This window comes from Larus michahellis, chromosome 1 (assembly GCF_964199755.1).
Source record: "Larus michahellis chromosome 1, bLarMic1.1, whole genome shotgun sequence".
In the NCBI taxonomy this organism is placed as follows: Eukaryota; Metazoa; Chordata; class Aves; order Charadriiformes; family Laridae; genus Larus; species Larus michahellis.
In genome coordinates this window covers 193,101,512-193,115,796 of record NC_133896.1, presented here as the reverse complement: position 1 = coordinate 193,115,796, position 14,285 = coordinate 193,101,512, and the positions used below count along the sequence as shown (strand labels likewise).

The following is a 14,285-nucleotide window of genomic DNA, read 5'->3' as shown; positions in this document are numbered from 1 at the left end:
GGCAGATGGGAAACTTCACTGAGTGTGGTGCTGGCTGCCTGCCCTTATCTGAATGTTAGCAGATTAAAAACCTCACCAACAATTTACCACTAATTGCCAGATAGAACCTCAAGCGAAAACTATTCTAGAATCCACCAAGACACTTGGGTCTGCAATAATTGCATCATCAATTAATTTGATGTTATAAACAGGTAGTGGCTTTACAATATTACTTCTGCTGAAACCATGATTTTCTTTATAAATTGATTTTAAAGTACAGGTTCTGGGGTCACTTTAAATCTGTAAAGCAGATTGGAGTATGTGTTCATGTACTATTATTATACATCATACCCTGTTGATTTCCAAGTCTGAAGTATATGGATCCTAAGGAGTCTTTCAGGTTTTAGAAGGCTAAGGCTGAGTTACAACACCAGCATTTTGGAAATCTGCCTTCACCGTGTTTGTTTATATTTTCTGTTAGGGCTATTCTGTGGTTTGTTTAGTTTCATGTTCTTGTACAGAAAGATTTGTAGCCTTCTGTGGGAAAGACCAGTGTATAATATGCTGAAGGCTTCTGTCCCTTGCATGGGGATAGCTTTCACTTTGGTTATGCCGTGGTAGAGATGCTGAGATCCACAGTGAACTAACTGTTGCAAGAACGTGCAGAGCTACCTTCCTGCAAGACCTAACAATAGTGTCCCCTAATAAAGTCCCCTCAGCTTCTACTTACGGTCATGCGAAAGGTAGCCTAATTTTATTTAGGAGTTTTATGAAGCAGACAGGATGATTTTTGTAGTTTTTTTGAGGTTTTTTAAAACAACTTGGTGTTCGAATTGAATGTTTAACTCCGTAACAACTCCTCATTTTCTACACTTGCATCATTAAAATTTCACTCTGTGATTGTGAAACCTCTGAATTACTGCTCATACAGGTTGACGGAGGGGTTCGCTGTATGGGGTCAAAACTGGGAGTTGTTAATTAGAACACAACTACATTGAGAAGATCTCAGAGCAAGTGGAGCCACATGGGAATGCATTTTTTATTTTTTTTTTTTTGAGCAAGTAAACATGAAACTTCAACATTAATGTGATCAACACTTGGGAGGGAGTGTGTGTGAACAATGTGTGTTCTCATTAAGTGCCATGCTCGTTGCTTTTACTGGAATTACCGTGTGTAATGCACAGACTGACAACCCACCCTGTCTGATCTGCCATATGATAGAGTTGGTTGAATGGTGTGTAATGGTGGAGTTGCTGTATCCTTATAGGAAGGTTTTATTTATTACACTGTATTGTAAGTGATTTCCTATTATGTGAGCTCAGCTTCAAGACATAAAATTTACAGGAATTTTTCCAAAGACAAATAAATGTTGAGAGGATGTTTACCTTTAAAAGAAATTGTGTATCAATTCCAAGAGCCTCTTTAACTGGAGAAAACATGGCCAGCAAGTACTGTGTCAAACCTCATTACACGGAACAGGGCTGTAGCTTGTCCAGTAGGTTTCTCTGGTCAACTCCTCACCTCAGCGGAGTTCAGTGAGGGCAAGATGAAATCCTGTATGTGGGGGCGACAGACCGGATGGTTATTCACTGCCTTCTGCATTCCTGCTGCTTCTGAGCAAGCTCCTGAATTCATCTTGCTGGACAGATGAATATTTCAGCAAGAATATTGGCACAGGAAATATTCCTTTTCAAAGGGAAGTGTTGTATACCATTTCACTGCAATTTTTTTTTTTTCCCCACTGTTAAACCAGTGGGAGTCAATCTTTCAGGCCACGTAGACAATATAGCCTCCAGTGGCAGGAAAAAGGTGATGTATAAGAGTCTGGCCTCTGTCACACAGTCGTAGATGCAGGTAGTACAGCCATACGTCGAGCACGTAGCTCCCTGCCTGCGGCATCTGAGATGCATGTGAGGGAGAGGCAGCTGCTCCAGTTTCTGCCGTGAGAGTAGTTCAACACAGGCTGCACTTTTCCACAGGCACTCAGACCTGGGCAAGAAATGGGCCATAGTCCAGGAGAACAGTTCAGACAGAAACATCCTGCTCTGAGTTGCCGTGTGTCCCAGAAGTCTCTCAGGTCCTCCTCTGAGAGGACTGCTGGGGAACAGGCACTGGGAAACGTGGTGGCCTCAAGGCTGAGCATCTCCATGTACAGAGTATCTGCTTGAGACAAGGACATGTTTTCTCCAGAATGCCCCAGCAATAGTGGCAGTTCTCGTTTTCTGGGAAAAAAGGTCTTCCTTTGTTTCTGCAGAATCCCAAAGGCCGTCTCAGAGGAGGGGCAGGTTCACCAAGATACCCAGTGCTTAATGCTTTCAGTGCATTCAGTGTTTATCATCATCTTTCCCTCCATGCACCTTTGTGTTCTCTCTTGGTCTTTTTAAGCAATTAAAAAAAAAAAAAAAAAAGGAAAGAAAACACCCTCAGAAGATCTGTAGGGTTTGAACACAGTGATAACTAAGCATTAATCATATTTGATACACTTTACCATTTTTAACTAAGTTCTATGGGAGGAGGTTTCTCCTTTAACAGACAAAAATGATTTTTGTGTCAAGGAAAAGTACTGGAATGCTGAAGTGTTCATTTTGGAAAGGCAGATGTCCAGTACATCTATATTAATAATCAATTACTAGCAAAAGGATATATAATTTGGATGTTGTCTTGATTTCCTTAAGTGGGAGGAGATGGGAATGCAGTTTCTTCTACCAAATCAGTCTTGGTTTCCCTTGGAAATTTTTTTTTTACTAAAAATAAGAAAATTTTCCTTTTTTGTTTTTATACTGTTAATGCAATTCATGTTTTCATAAGGACTGTGGCAGGCAATGCATTCATTTGCGGCTTCCCCTTTTACTTAGAAATTCATTTCTGTGTTACTGCATGCTGCAATACAGCTGTGCTTGGCCAAACACATGTCATGAGGTGCGAGGCTGTGCCAGGCCTCTACGCTGGCTGTACTTCACATTGTTCAGTCCTATTTGTTTGAGCGTAACCATGAAACTACGTGCCAGCTTTTACGTGACTAAAAATGTGGAGGTTTCAGTTGATGATGTATGCCCACCAACAATACACCCTATTAATAAGGTGTATCTATTTTGCTATTATTGTACTAAATTTCTTGTCCAGGCTATTTTGCCTGACAGACCAGCCCATGCAAATAAGCACGGATAATACCCAAGTATATTTGTTAAAGTACTAAGGAGTTTATGTCTGAACACTTAAAATGGAGGCAATAGTTGGTGAAATATTTAGTAATGGGAGAAATTAAATGCTTCAGTCTTACTGCCTGACGTGTCACGTCTGGGTGTGTTGTGAGATACTAGTGCTTACCACAGGAAGCTGGGATCAAAACTGGTCTTTTTGGGCTCTGTCTCAAAGCAAATGAGCAAGTGGTTTGTGGGGCAAAAAGACTGAATGCTCTGGCTCTGTGGGATTTACTGAATTCCTAATAAACTTGAGGAAGAGAGGAGACACTGGCTTTGCAGTTAGTTTGTGGTTTTAAATAAGCACATAAACTTCTGACAAGCTGTAGTTGCAATAAGCAGGATTTTTGGCATAGAACATTTCTCTCATCCAGCTGGAAAACAAAACAAACCCCAGTTGTTAATGAGGCAATGTTAATGCATTCATCTTTGCATCCCTTTAGAATTAACAAACCAACATGAAGCCCCTTAAACGTGTAAATTGATCTGCAGAATGGTAAAATGAAGCATCCTCATATATAGCTGGTGCATTGCAGCTCTGCCTTTAGGAAATGCAGCGTATTTAACCGAGACATGATGTTACTTTGCATTTGAAGAATCCATAGCAAATCAAAATTTAATCCAGGCTCTCAGCTTGTACTGAAGTGATTTTTTTTTTTTTTTTTTCCATCATGGCAGTCTCCCATGACAATCAACAGTAGTTCTTGTCCTAATGATGTCATCGTTTAGCCTCCCCACCACTATCAGGGGAGATGTACGGGCTCTCGTATTCACTGGCGCCTGCCTTTGCTTGCATTTTCTGCTGAAGACGGGCTGCATTCGCTCATCTGCTGTGCATTTGCTTTGTTTGGTTTGCCAGGGTTTGAAATATATTGTGTGCATATGGATGTCCCTCTGATTATATAGAGAAAATGAAGACTGCTGTGACCGACAGGGGAAATGAACAGTTTGTTCACCAAGCATGTAACATGTTTGCGTTTGGTAGCTTATTTATAAACATGCTGTATTTTAGCTGGGTGATCTCATTGCCTCTGTGGAAGAGAGGTTATAAAGACACATGCTGAAGTCTTCATGTCTAGTGAAAAACATGGCCTTGGTAGCTCATGGAAAAAAATACATTTATCGCTGACATAGAATTGTTGAACTAGAGCCATTTGTGAAGAGATGAGAGGGAAGTATTATACTCAACAAAAAAAGCTAGACTAAATGGGGGCTAGATTCATTTTGAATTAAACAATTCTTTTAAAATACAGTTGAAAGGGGAAAAAATTAAAAAATATCTCTGAAGTGATAAAACCAAACAAAAATCCCTGTGTCGCACTTGAGTGGGTGAAACATCACTAGGTGTGTCTGAGTCAAATACATTAGCAGTTGAACAATGTTTTGGATAACAAACTTTGCTGGTCATGGTAACAGCTGTAACGGAATATATTTGTGTGGTGTGTACAAATCTATGCTAAATGAACACGATTACAGTGGGGAAGGACACAGTTCGGTTTCCTCATGTAATCTTAGCTCAGCCTTGGGCACGCAACATTAGTATTTTTTCCCCCAAGGGTTCCTTATCTTTTGTAATCATCACGCTGAGGATTCAAGAGTCAGTTTTTGTGGGCAACACGAATCAAAAGTATCGGGTACTCTGAGAGATTTCACAGTGAGAAGGTAAAAATGGGTGAGTCTTAAGTGCATATGCAAGGGCCTAAGAAACACAAGTGTGAAGCACAGTTTCCTTCTCTTATTTGTGACGCGGCATAGAGATGTATATATGTGCCACACATGGAGGGGAAATGCATTCCCTGTTTCTTCACTGGCATCACTTCACCCCCAAGGAAATCCATACCTGAGCCATTTTGCCTTCAGAGTCATGGCTGAATGTAGTGAGCAGTTTGCTGTATAGGTACAATAAACATAAAGGTCTATAAAATAACTGACGTGCCTTTTGATAAATATGCAGCAACGTGGACCACTACAAGTTGAGTTGGCATATGGCAGGTAAAGCAGCAAAAAAATCAGCATTAAATTCAGATCAACTTTCAGAAATAAAGAGACTTTGGGTTTTTGGGTTGTTACGGAGCGTGGGGAGAGAAGAAAGCTTTTTTAAAAAAGAAAAGTTAATGTTGGTGCTTGTGTGTCTTTTAGGTACATACATTCTGACAACTGCCCTGCTGCCCCTCCTGGAAAAAGAAGCTGATGCCAGAGTGGTGAGTCTGTGACGCTGTTGAGAAGTGGTGTTTTACTATTCTTACCTTCCGGTTGGTGACAGCATTTCTTTTACTGTGCTAGCAACGCGGGGTTAGTTATAAAGCTGTAAGCATCTCTAGAATCCTCTTGGATTTTGCTAACAGCCACCTCCTCCTCGAAGGCAGAGCTCCTGCCTTCTACTCTCTACACTTCATTGAAAATCAGAGTAAAACCCTTCCTTTGGAAACTTCCCCTTTAACTTTCCCTGGGGCAAGTAATCTCCTGCAGCGTAGTGCAAAATACCTATAACAGTAGTACAGGCTTAATGGGACCTTTCAGTGTAAAATAGGATAGCAGGTACATTTTTATTTTTTTTAAACGAAATTTCCTAAGTTTTGTACAGTCTCTTGTTTTCTAATTAGCTTCTATAAATGCTAAATATATAAACTACAAATAGTGCTATTCTCCTATTTTCTTTCTCCCGATTACTTTTCAAAAGGAAGAAGCACAAAGTTCTCTGAAGGAGTCAGCACCACTTTGAATGAAAATCACTTTCTAAAAAACATTCTATTTCTTCCACCTCGTCTCCAGGTATGCGCCATGCATGAGCACAAGCGTAGTGCAAAGAGCACGCAGAGGAATCCTGCTCACTAGGGACTTCAAAATATGGCCTGAAGACCACATTACGTGCATGAGTGTGATTGTGGGGTGTTCCTGGTTTTGTTTTTCATTCCTTTGCTTTCCATTCATTTGATTACAGATAACTGTCTCTTCTGGGGGCATGCTAGTTCAAAAGTTAAACGTGTCTGACTTGCAGTCGGGAAGTGGGACATTTGATGGAACTATGGTGTATGCACAAAACAAGGTACAGTCCATGGTTTTGAGAACAAAGCCCAGCACTTGTTTGCTAGGCGGCTTATACCATCTGCTTTGCAAAAAGCCTGTTGTTTCACTGTTGCTTTCCCCTTGCATCCAACCCGTACGCACGAGCAACAATCTTCGGGAGTATGATGGCATGCACTTACGAGCACATACCATCTTGCATGGAGAGCGTGGCTAGACTTCCGTTTAATTTGATTTAAGTCTCAAGGGGGAAAACTGTCTTTGGCTGACAAATCGTTTCTGCCTGCTTGGTTCTTACCTACAGTCTGCAGCAAGTAGAGGTGGTCAGTAAAAGCAGTATAACCACTTTAAAAGTAAGCATGTGGCCAGGATATGGATTGCAATGACCGTGGTGGTCTCTGACAAAATTATCCAATAAATCCAATCAGGACGAGCAAGGGCATATACATAAATGCCCTGGTATTTACAGCACATTTGATGTAGTTTATCTCCTTCAGAACTAACTTGGACCTGCTAGTCCTAGACTAGGAGGTCGTAGTCCTCCTAGACCTGATGCTAGTCTGTCTCTTTTTGCTCTATCATAGAGACAGCAAGTTGTTTTGACGGAACAATGGGCAAAAGCTCACAGAAACATCCATTTCTCTGTTATGCACCCCGGCTGGGCAGACACTCCAGGTAACATCTGCTTGACACTCTATTTTTTATTTTTTTTTTCTTTTCAGGTCTAGTCTAAAAGCAAAGAGAAATGAGACTTTCTGGTAGATTTCTCCAGCAGGTGCAGCAAGTAGTTTTGTTACCCCCTTGGTAGCTCTGTTCTGCACAGTGTCTGCCATCTGTGTATAGCCAGAGAATAATAATGGGCAATGAATGAATCCAGCCCCACACACAAATGCACAGCAGAACCGTAGTGCATTAAGCTCACCTTTAAGTTACATTTGTAGTGGGACTGTTAAACACACAGAGAAGAGCTTTTGCCTCTGTAAGTACCAACGTGCAGCTGTTGGGAGTTTGCAAGGGCATATAGGAAAATGGAGCACGCACCGTTGTGGAAGCCCTGTTCCTCTGCTCTTCCTCTAAACATTTATTGCTGTCGACAAGCAGCCTGTTTGGCCAGACAGCACTTTGTCTGAGCTGCAGCTGTTCTTCAGCGAGTGTCTCAGCAGGCGGGCCAGCATCAGTTACCCAGTATGCACGTTGCATTCCGCAGTACCTTACCAGCTCCAAACACCCAAGCTTGGGATGCAGACTAGCAATCCGATCTCTAGGTCTTTTCTAGGGATGCAGTTTCCCAGATTTGCTTCTGATGACAGAAGCATTTACCCCGTCTACTTCATGCTTGAAAGCTGCTCTTTCCAACTAAATATCCTACTATTTCTTTAAATACATTTATTTTTGCATACCCTTTGTGGGATTCAAACTGAATGAACCATAAAGTTATTCCACCTTAAAGTTCAAGGACTCTCCAACCCCCCAAAATAAACAGCTGCAGGGGATGGGCCTTCAGTCATCACCTGTTGGACAAAATAAAAAGAAACCAGAGTTTAAACATGAATTATGTTGTTATAGGTACTGTTCATCGTGCAGTTTTTAAATACAATGCCGCAACTGTTTTCCTAAAACTGGTGAGAAAATAAAAGCTAAAAGTCCTCTTAGAATACGTGGAGTTTTGTATTTCTGTTTCCCTCATGTCTTAGTTCTTTGCAGTTTAGAATGGAATTGGCTCAGGAACTTCTTGCTGATCCTGTTCTCAGTTCCTACTAGTTTTGTCCCTGTAATTTGACCCAAACAAACAACTGGTGGATCATCTGGCGTTTTAGCACTATTTCACCACAAGTCATCGTACTCCTAGCTATGGGGAAATACTCATTCTCTTTCATAAATTGAGATGCCTTCTCTTCTTTCTACACTCACAATGTCAATTTTAAGTGGCTCTTTTTTTTTTTTTTTTTTTAATCAAAAAAGCCTTGCATGGCCAACCACCATTCCGTTGTTATTCTTTTTAGCTGTGAGATCGGCAATGCCAGATTTCTATCAGAAGATGAAGAATAGTCTGCGCACAGAGGCCCAGGGAGCTGATACTGTCGTATGGTTGGCAATATCATCTGAAGCAACGAAGCTACCGAGCGGCTTGTTCTTCCAAGGTAAGGAGGCAGCGTCTTATGTTGCATAGCACTGGAGATCCCTAAGCTGCCTGAACTGTCAGATCCCCATCTGGCCTGGAAGGGGATGAAGGCTCCACGGGCAACCTTTGTGTAACGGATAAAGTATTTCTCAACATGGTTCTAAGACTGAAGGTTCAAGTGAGCATTGTGCAACCAGAAAACGACTGTGTTAAGTTGTTATGTTCCTGCTTTTGTCCTCTAAAGGAGCTGATAGATGCTTCAAAGCATGTCTTTACGGAGGGTTGGGTTTTTTTAGTGAAAAATCACAGAATGGTTCTATATAAATAAAACGGCTATATACAGGACTGTGCCCAGTGAAGGTGAATCACAGAAGTCAAACGGCATCTTTTATGATGTTGGGAAACTAGCATCCTTCTCACAGAGCGCTGGGGGCTGGCTTTGCTTTGACAGGCTCCTCTTCCTACTGTTCCATGCTAGTTAAAACTGCCAGTTCCCTCTTTCTCTAACGCTGAGCAGAGACTTGAGCACAGTGGCATTTTTTGGCACTGTGAGCATAGGGAATAGAAAAATAGGGCAGAGCCTTTCTTTTCTCCCAGGCAAATGACAGGTGTCCTAGTAGGACCAGGTGGAAGCATAGATGTCTCGGTGGTGATGCAGGTCAGTCCAGTAGGAGAAGGGCAAAGCACAGGGTAATTGCTTGCAGAAGTCTAGTATTTCTGTTGGATGTGGCACTCAAATCCTGATTCACTGAATTTCTAGGCTGAGCATGCAGGAAGTTCAGACTTTTCTGGAGTTGGATTGACTTTGTTCCTTCTGTCCCCTCCCAGACATTCACACAGGGTTAGCTGACAGATATTTAACCAGATCTTTTTCGTGTCATCATGTGATGCATGCCGAAACCCTACATCCCAGCTGGTCAGTCTTCTTTGTAGAACCAGGTTTTGCCTTTTTCATACTCCTATCACCTTCATCTCGCCCTAATGCTCTGCTCAGTTGTTTTTGCTCTAGAACATAATTGCACCAGGCTCTTGCCTTTGCCCTTTATCTACCCCCAGCTTTAGTAAACAGGGGACATGCCTTGGCTTTTTAGCTGTAGATTGTGACTTTTGAGAGCTTTGGTCTTGGCATGACTGCTCCAAAGGCTGCACAAGAAGTCCTGTTTCCATGTACCATGCTTATAAAATAGTGAGGAAGTCAGTTATTTTTCTCTCCTGCTGCCCTTTGGTGTATTGGCCCTCTTCAGGCTCTTTCAGTAAAGGGCTTTGTGTGCAGGAGCACTTTACCGCAGCCCCTGCTCTTCTGGTCCTAGACGGCCATTTCCTGAATCAGCCACACCTTCCCTCCATTTCCTCGGTTCTCTTATTCTGTTCCCTTTGAGTGCAAATTAGAGCCAGCATATTTTTTTTTTCCGAGTAAAAAACAAAAGGGAAGTGAGAACATGACTTCTACAACCACAATTTTCTACATCTGCCAAAATAAATAAAATTGTTTGACGGAGTCCAGCTTTCCAAAGACTAGAAAGAAGCATCTTCTCCGTGATGCTGAACTTGGCTGTCACACATAGTTCCGAAACTTTAGCACAGGCTACTAGAAGCACTACAGTTCGGTAGGAAGCAGTTCATATTCAGAGAAGGGAACGTTCCTCTGCATGTTTCTCTCTCCATAGTTTTCCATAAGCAGAGGTTATGTGGTGTGTGCGCAGCCAGTTACAACATTTGCTCTTAAGAGAGCAAACATCTCTGCTCCCCTGGGAAGCCTGATGGCAGCCTGATAGGTTTTCAGAGAAATCTGCTGCCCAGTGTTGCAACAGCTTGCTCTTTTAGTCTCAGCTGGCTACCACTGAAGTTGGACTTATTAAAATAGACTAACAGTGCTGCACCAGCGCTCTGACAGTTGCTTCATAGACATCTGAGAGCACTGTCATAAGTTTCCCAGGCTCTGGATACCATATTTTTGGAGAGAAAAATCCCCTAGAATGGATGGTGATACAGCTATATTTACACAGAGTGGGTGAGGAGGGTGAGATTTGGAAAACAAATCAAAGCATCAAATTGAGCACATTTGGTCGAACATTTTTATGTTGGATACATCGTACTAATTGCAGCGAGCAATTAGTGTAAGTTCTTTAGCAATTAGAACGTAACTATTTCTTTTTAAGGATAAAAAATAAGCATTTTAAGATATAATCCAAACTACGAAGTCCCAGCTGGGGAATTCGTGTAGCACTAGAAACGTTGTCTAGGAGGCAAGGAAAAACCCTGTCTCATGCTGAAAAAGCAACCTGTGCCTGCAGCAATAATCTCAAGTTACTGGTCTTTGTCTGCAGGAGTTGTGCTAGTTACAGGGAGCGGGTGTAAACCCCCCAGTAAGGCCTTCCTTTATCTATACTGTCCCTAGCTACAAGTGAGGTATTCTTGCTCCTCGCTCTTAAGTCATATCATGCTAAAGGACAATCGCTGTGGTTCCAGAGTAGAAATGAAATTAGTTCAGTTTTGGAAGATACACTTAACTAAGATTATTTACAGATACCTAGAAGGTAAGTTTCCTGGCTTCAGGACCATGAGGTGTGTTTGGGCAGTATAGAGCCCAGCAGAAAAAAATCTCCTTTGTGCTAGAAGAGGTAGCTAAATGTACCCATAAGGTGTTTTAATTTTTTCTCTTCCAGACAGGCAACCAGTCCCTACGCACTTACCCTTGGCAAGCACCCACAGTCCACCGGAGGATGAGGAGAAGCTAATGGAGGTGCTGGAAGAATTCTCCCAGAAGTTTAAATCTACTTCTCCAGGAACTTAGTGTCACTACTGACAAAGCATAGCCAAAGCTTCTAATTACACAGTAACAGTACTGTAGTGTGCCTGCTGTTGAGGGGAAGTAGGATGCCATAAGCCTGTTAAAAATAAATTGTGTTCAGGTGTTCCCATCATGGAGCAGAGTGGTGCCTGTGACTTTTTTTTCTGCTGCTGAGTGTCTCTCCCATTGTGAATATGCACCTGCTGTCTCAAGACACAGTAAGGTTTCATTCTTTGAATTGGAAAAAAAATTGGGAGACATTAAAATAAAACCCAAGGCTCTGTGAAGTTACTCAGAAGCTTTTAAGACACTCAGCATACAGAGAAATGCAGAGGCGTGTACCTTCAGTAGCCCTCGTGAAAGACCTCAGGAAAGAAGCAGTAAATCTTTTAAACAACGTTTAGCCACCGTATCTCACAGGTCGGTGGCTTCCTTCACTGCGGGAGGGTGACTGGGCTCAAACCTGTAACCGGGAACGCGGGAACTCTCTCTTGCATTGCCTGCCTCATATAAATGGAAGGATTCCTCACGGCCTTTGGTTTCTATAAATCAGTGCTGGTATGCAGAAGTGATCTGCTTCCTCATGTTTAAACAGCAAGAATTTAGGAACGCAGCCAAATGCCTTCCACATTACTTTATGGAGCCAGGGCTGAATATTATCCCGTTTATGTCAAGACACCATGAAGTAGGAGGTTTCAACACGTACCACACCCAGACAGGGCTGCATTCAGCAGAGAAATGGCTGGATGACTCTGGGCATGAACAGAAAGAACATGCTAAGCCCTATGTTCTTGCCATTTCTGTGAAGGATCAAAGGGAATTGCTTCATTATGAATGGATTAAGAGGGGGAAGGGAACGCTTGGGGGTACAGGTTTTAGAGAAGTCCAGCTCCTGATAAGAGGGTTGTATTTTGCCTGGAACTGTGTATTTTCAGACACAGAGGATGAGATTCATCTTACCTGACCTGTGGACATTTGAATTATTCATGGGGATTCTCAGTGTAAATCAGTAGAGAGAAAACAGGCTTTTTTACAGTGATTTACTGGATCTAGTTTAAGAAACAAGCCCTACATTCCTACATCTTCCTACTGATGGTGAAGACAACCAGCTCAGGCTAAGATGTTCAGGTGGGATTCATATTTCAGATTTACTGCAAAGCCAAGGCTGTTAATAACAATAGTGGCGACACATTTTCTCCTGAGCTGAGTGCGTTTGCTAGCAAACTGCATGCAGAACCCAGCCAGGTTGCGCTGCTGTTCTACACGTGGCTGCAGACCCGTGTGGTAGCACAAAAGACCTAAACACAAATATAACAAACACAGGCGTTCTTGGGCTCTCTGCAGTGACCGGTAGCGGAAGGCCATGCTGATGGGCAGAGGAGAACTCGTTACGCCCGCTTTATATAATTTAGTTTCACAAAAGATACCCTCCTGGCTGATGGCATTTACTCATTATTCAGAGACATCCTATTAAGTATCAATTTAGAAAAAAAACCTTCTCTTTTTAGCCTATTGTCAGTCTCCTTGGAAATAAAGGCTTCACTGTCAGAGATGCCCCGAAATAAGGTTTTCCATGATAAGCGGAGACACGTCGGGCTGTCACAGTTTTTCCTGAAGGGGCTGGATCAGCATTCAGATTATTCCTTCATTTTAGTAACTTAACTCCTCCTTGCACTACACTGAAAGAAAACAACAGTGAGGCTTGTACAGACATTTATTTCCTGGAAGTCTGCTATTAACGTTTTACAGGGTTCAAACTCTTAAATACAGTTCCTGAGCATGGCTTAAAGCATATATAGTAACTACGTTTCTCTATCTAGTAACTGCAAAGCTAGGAAAGACATTTGGATCCTTGAATATTTAAGTCAAGTTGCTTCTCAGCTCTGAAGTATAGAAGAAAAGTTTAATGGCTAGTATTTGAATAGTTCATAAAAAAAACAAAAGTGCGCAATATATATAAAACATGTATTTTAGTCCATATTCTGTACTGAGGTATTTGAATCACCTATATTATTATTATTATTTTTTTAGTCACAGCTTAAAAATTAAGCCAAAACTATGAAAACTGCTTTAATCAAAGTTTGGTCACAGCGTAAAAGAGCCAGATGCTATGGTTTAAGAGCACTTGTGATTTAAAAAGAATTAAAACACAGGACACCGATGAGAAACAAAACTTTGGTATGATGGTCCTGATGATGCTTCATTTCAGCCCTTTTCCACAAGAGCAAACGCACTGGGCGGCTGCTTTGTGTTAATGCAATTCAGAACGGCTTGTACCTGCACGTAAGCAAATACGTTTAGTGCCACCTGTAAAATTTTAGGGGCAAGAGAAAAAAAAATGTGCCCAGTGACAAATGACCAGAAATACAAGGTGGCACAAATTCTTGCTGAGCAGGGCACGCTGAGGACTTCGCTACGCACCCGGGTTATAGGAGCCGAATGACAAGTTCAGCAGCTCTTCTCGCTGCCCTTCCCTTTCCACGCTCAGCCCCACACTTCTGTGTCGGCGTTCAGGCTCAGATGACTCCGTCCTCAGCTGGTTTTCACCTTCTGAAGGCTTTCACATTGCTCTGCCATTTCATGAAGTCACCTACCTGGAAAGTTTTTTGCTCTCGTGGATTTTGCACAGAGAGGAATGTCGCGCCGCATCCCACGGGCAGGACCACAGACCACGTGTGGAGTCATTCCCCCGTGCCCTAATGGAAAGTCACGGCCCATCGACAGCACAGCGGGACTCACTGCAGCGATGCAGGTGGCGCTGAAACATTTCTCTGTCACGGGTGAAATTTTAGGAGGTCACTGTAACAGATATCGGACGATTTTGTAAACTGCATTTCCTCTTCTCCTGAGTTTCATTTCTGGGACGTGTTTATTCTTTGTTAAAAAAAAAAGCCAAAACAACCTGTGGTTGATTAAAGGTATAAACGATTGTTTCTTGTTTGCCTTTGAATAGCAGGACCTTCCCATGTATACCGCACTATTTTGGAGCAAAAGGCAAATACCAGCCATTTGCATTCGCACCAGCACACCCGCCGGCTTCTGTGCTGTCCTGTCTCTCCACACTCACCGGGACGAGAGGCAAGAGGGACACCCCTTCCCGTGAAACATGAATCAGGTGGGATGTTGGACGTGAGAGAAAGAGGGGAGTTTTCCTCTAGACTTCAATGTA

General features: G+C 42.3%; 1 protein-coding gene across 6 annotated transcripts in view; it reads left to right on the top strand.

Annotated features, from left to right (window-relative positions):
• Positions 1-14,045, top strand: part of DHRS12 (dehydrogenase/reductase 12) — a 31,607-nt gene extending 17,562 nt beyond the window's left edge. For 5 of the 6 annotated variants that reach the window (XM_074566440.1, XM_074566450.1, XM_074566458.1 and 2 more), the window contains 5 exons: positions 5,319-5,380; positions 6,121-6,225; positions 6,788-6,878; positions 8,207-8,344; positions 10,992-14,045. In XM_074566440.1, coding sequence (XP_074422541.1) covers positions 5,319-5,380; positions 6,121-6,225; positions 6,788-6,878; positions 8,207-8,344; positions 10,992-11,119 — 524 coding nt within the window. In that variant the 3' untranslated portion in view covers positions 11,120-14,045. The remainder of the gene's footprint in view (positions 1-5,318; positions 5,381-6,120; positions 6,226-6,787; positions 6,879-8,206; positions 8,345-10,991) is intronic. The other variant, XR_012584550.1, reaches the window with a different exon arrangement.
• Positions 14,046-14,285: the final 240 nt, after the last annotated feature.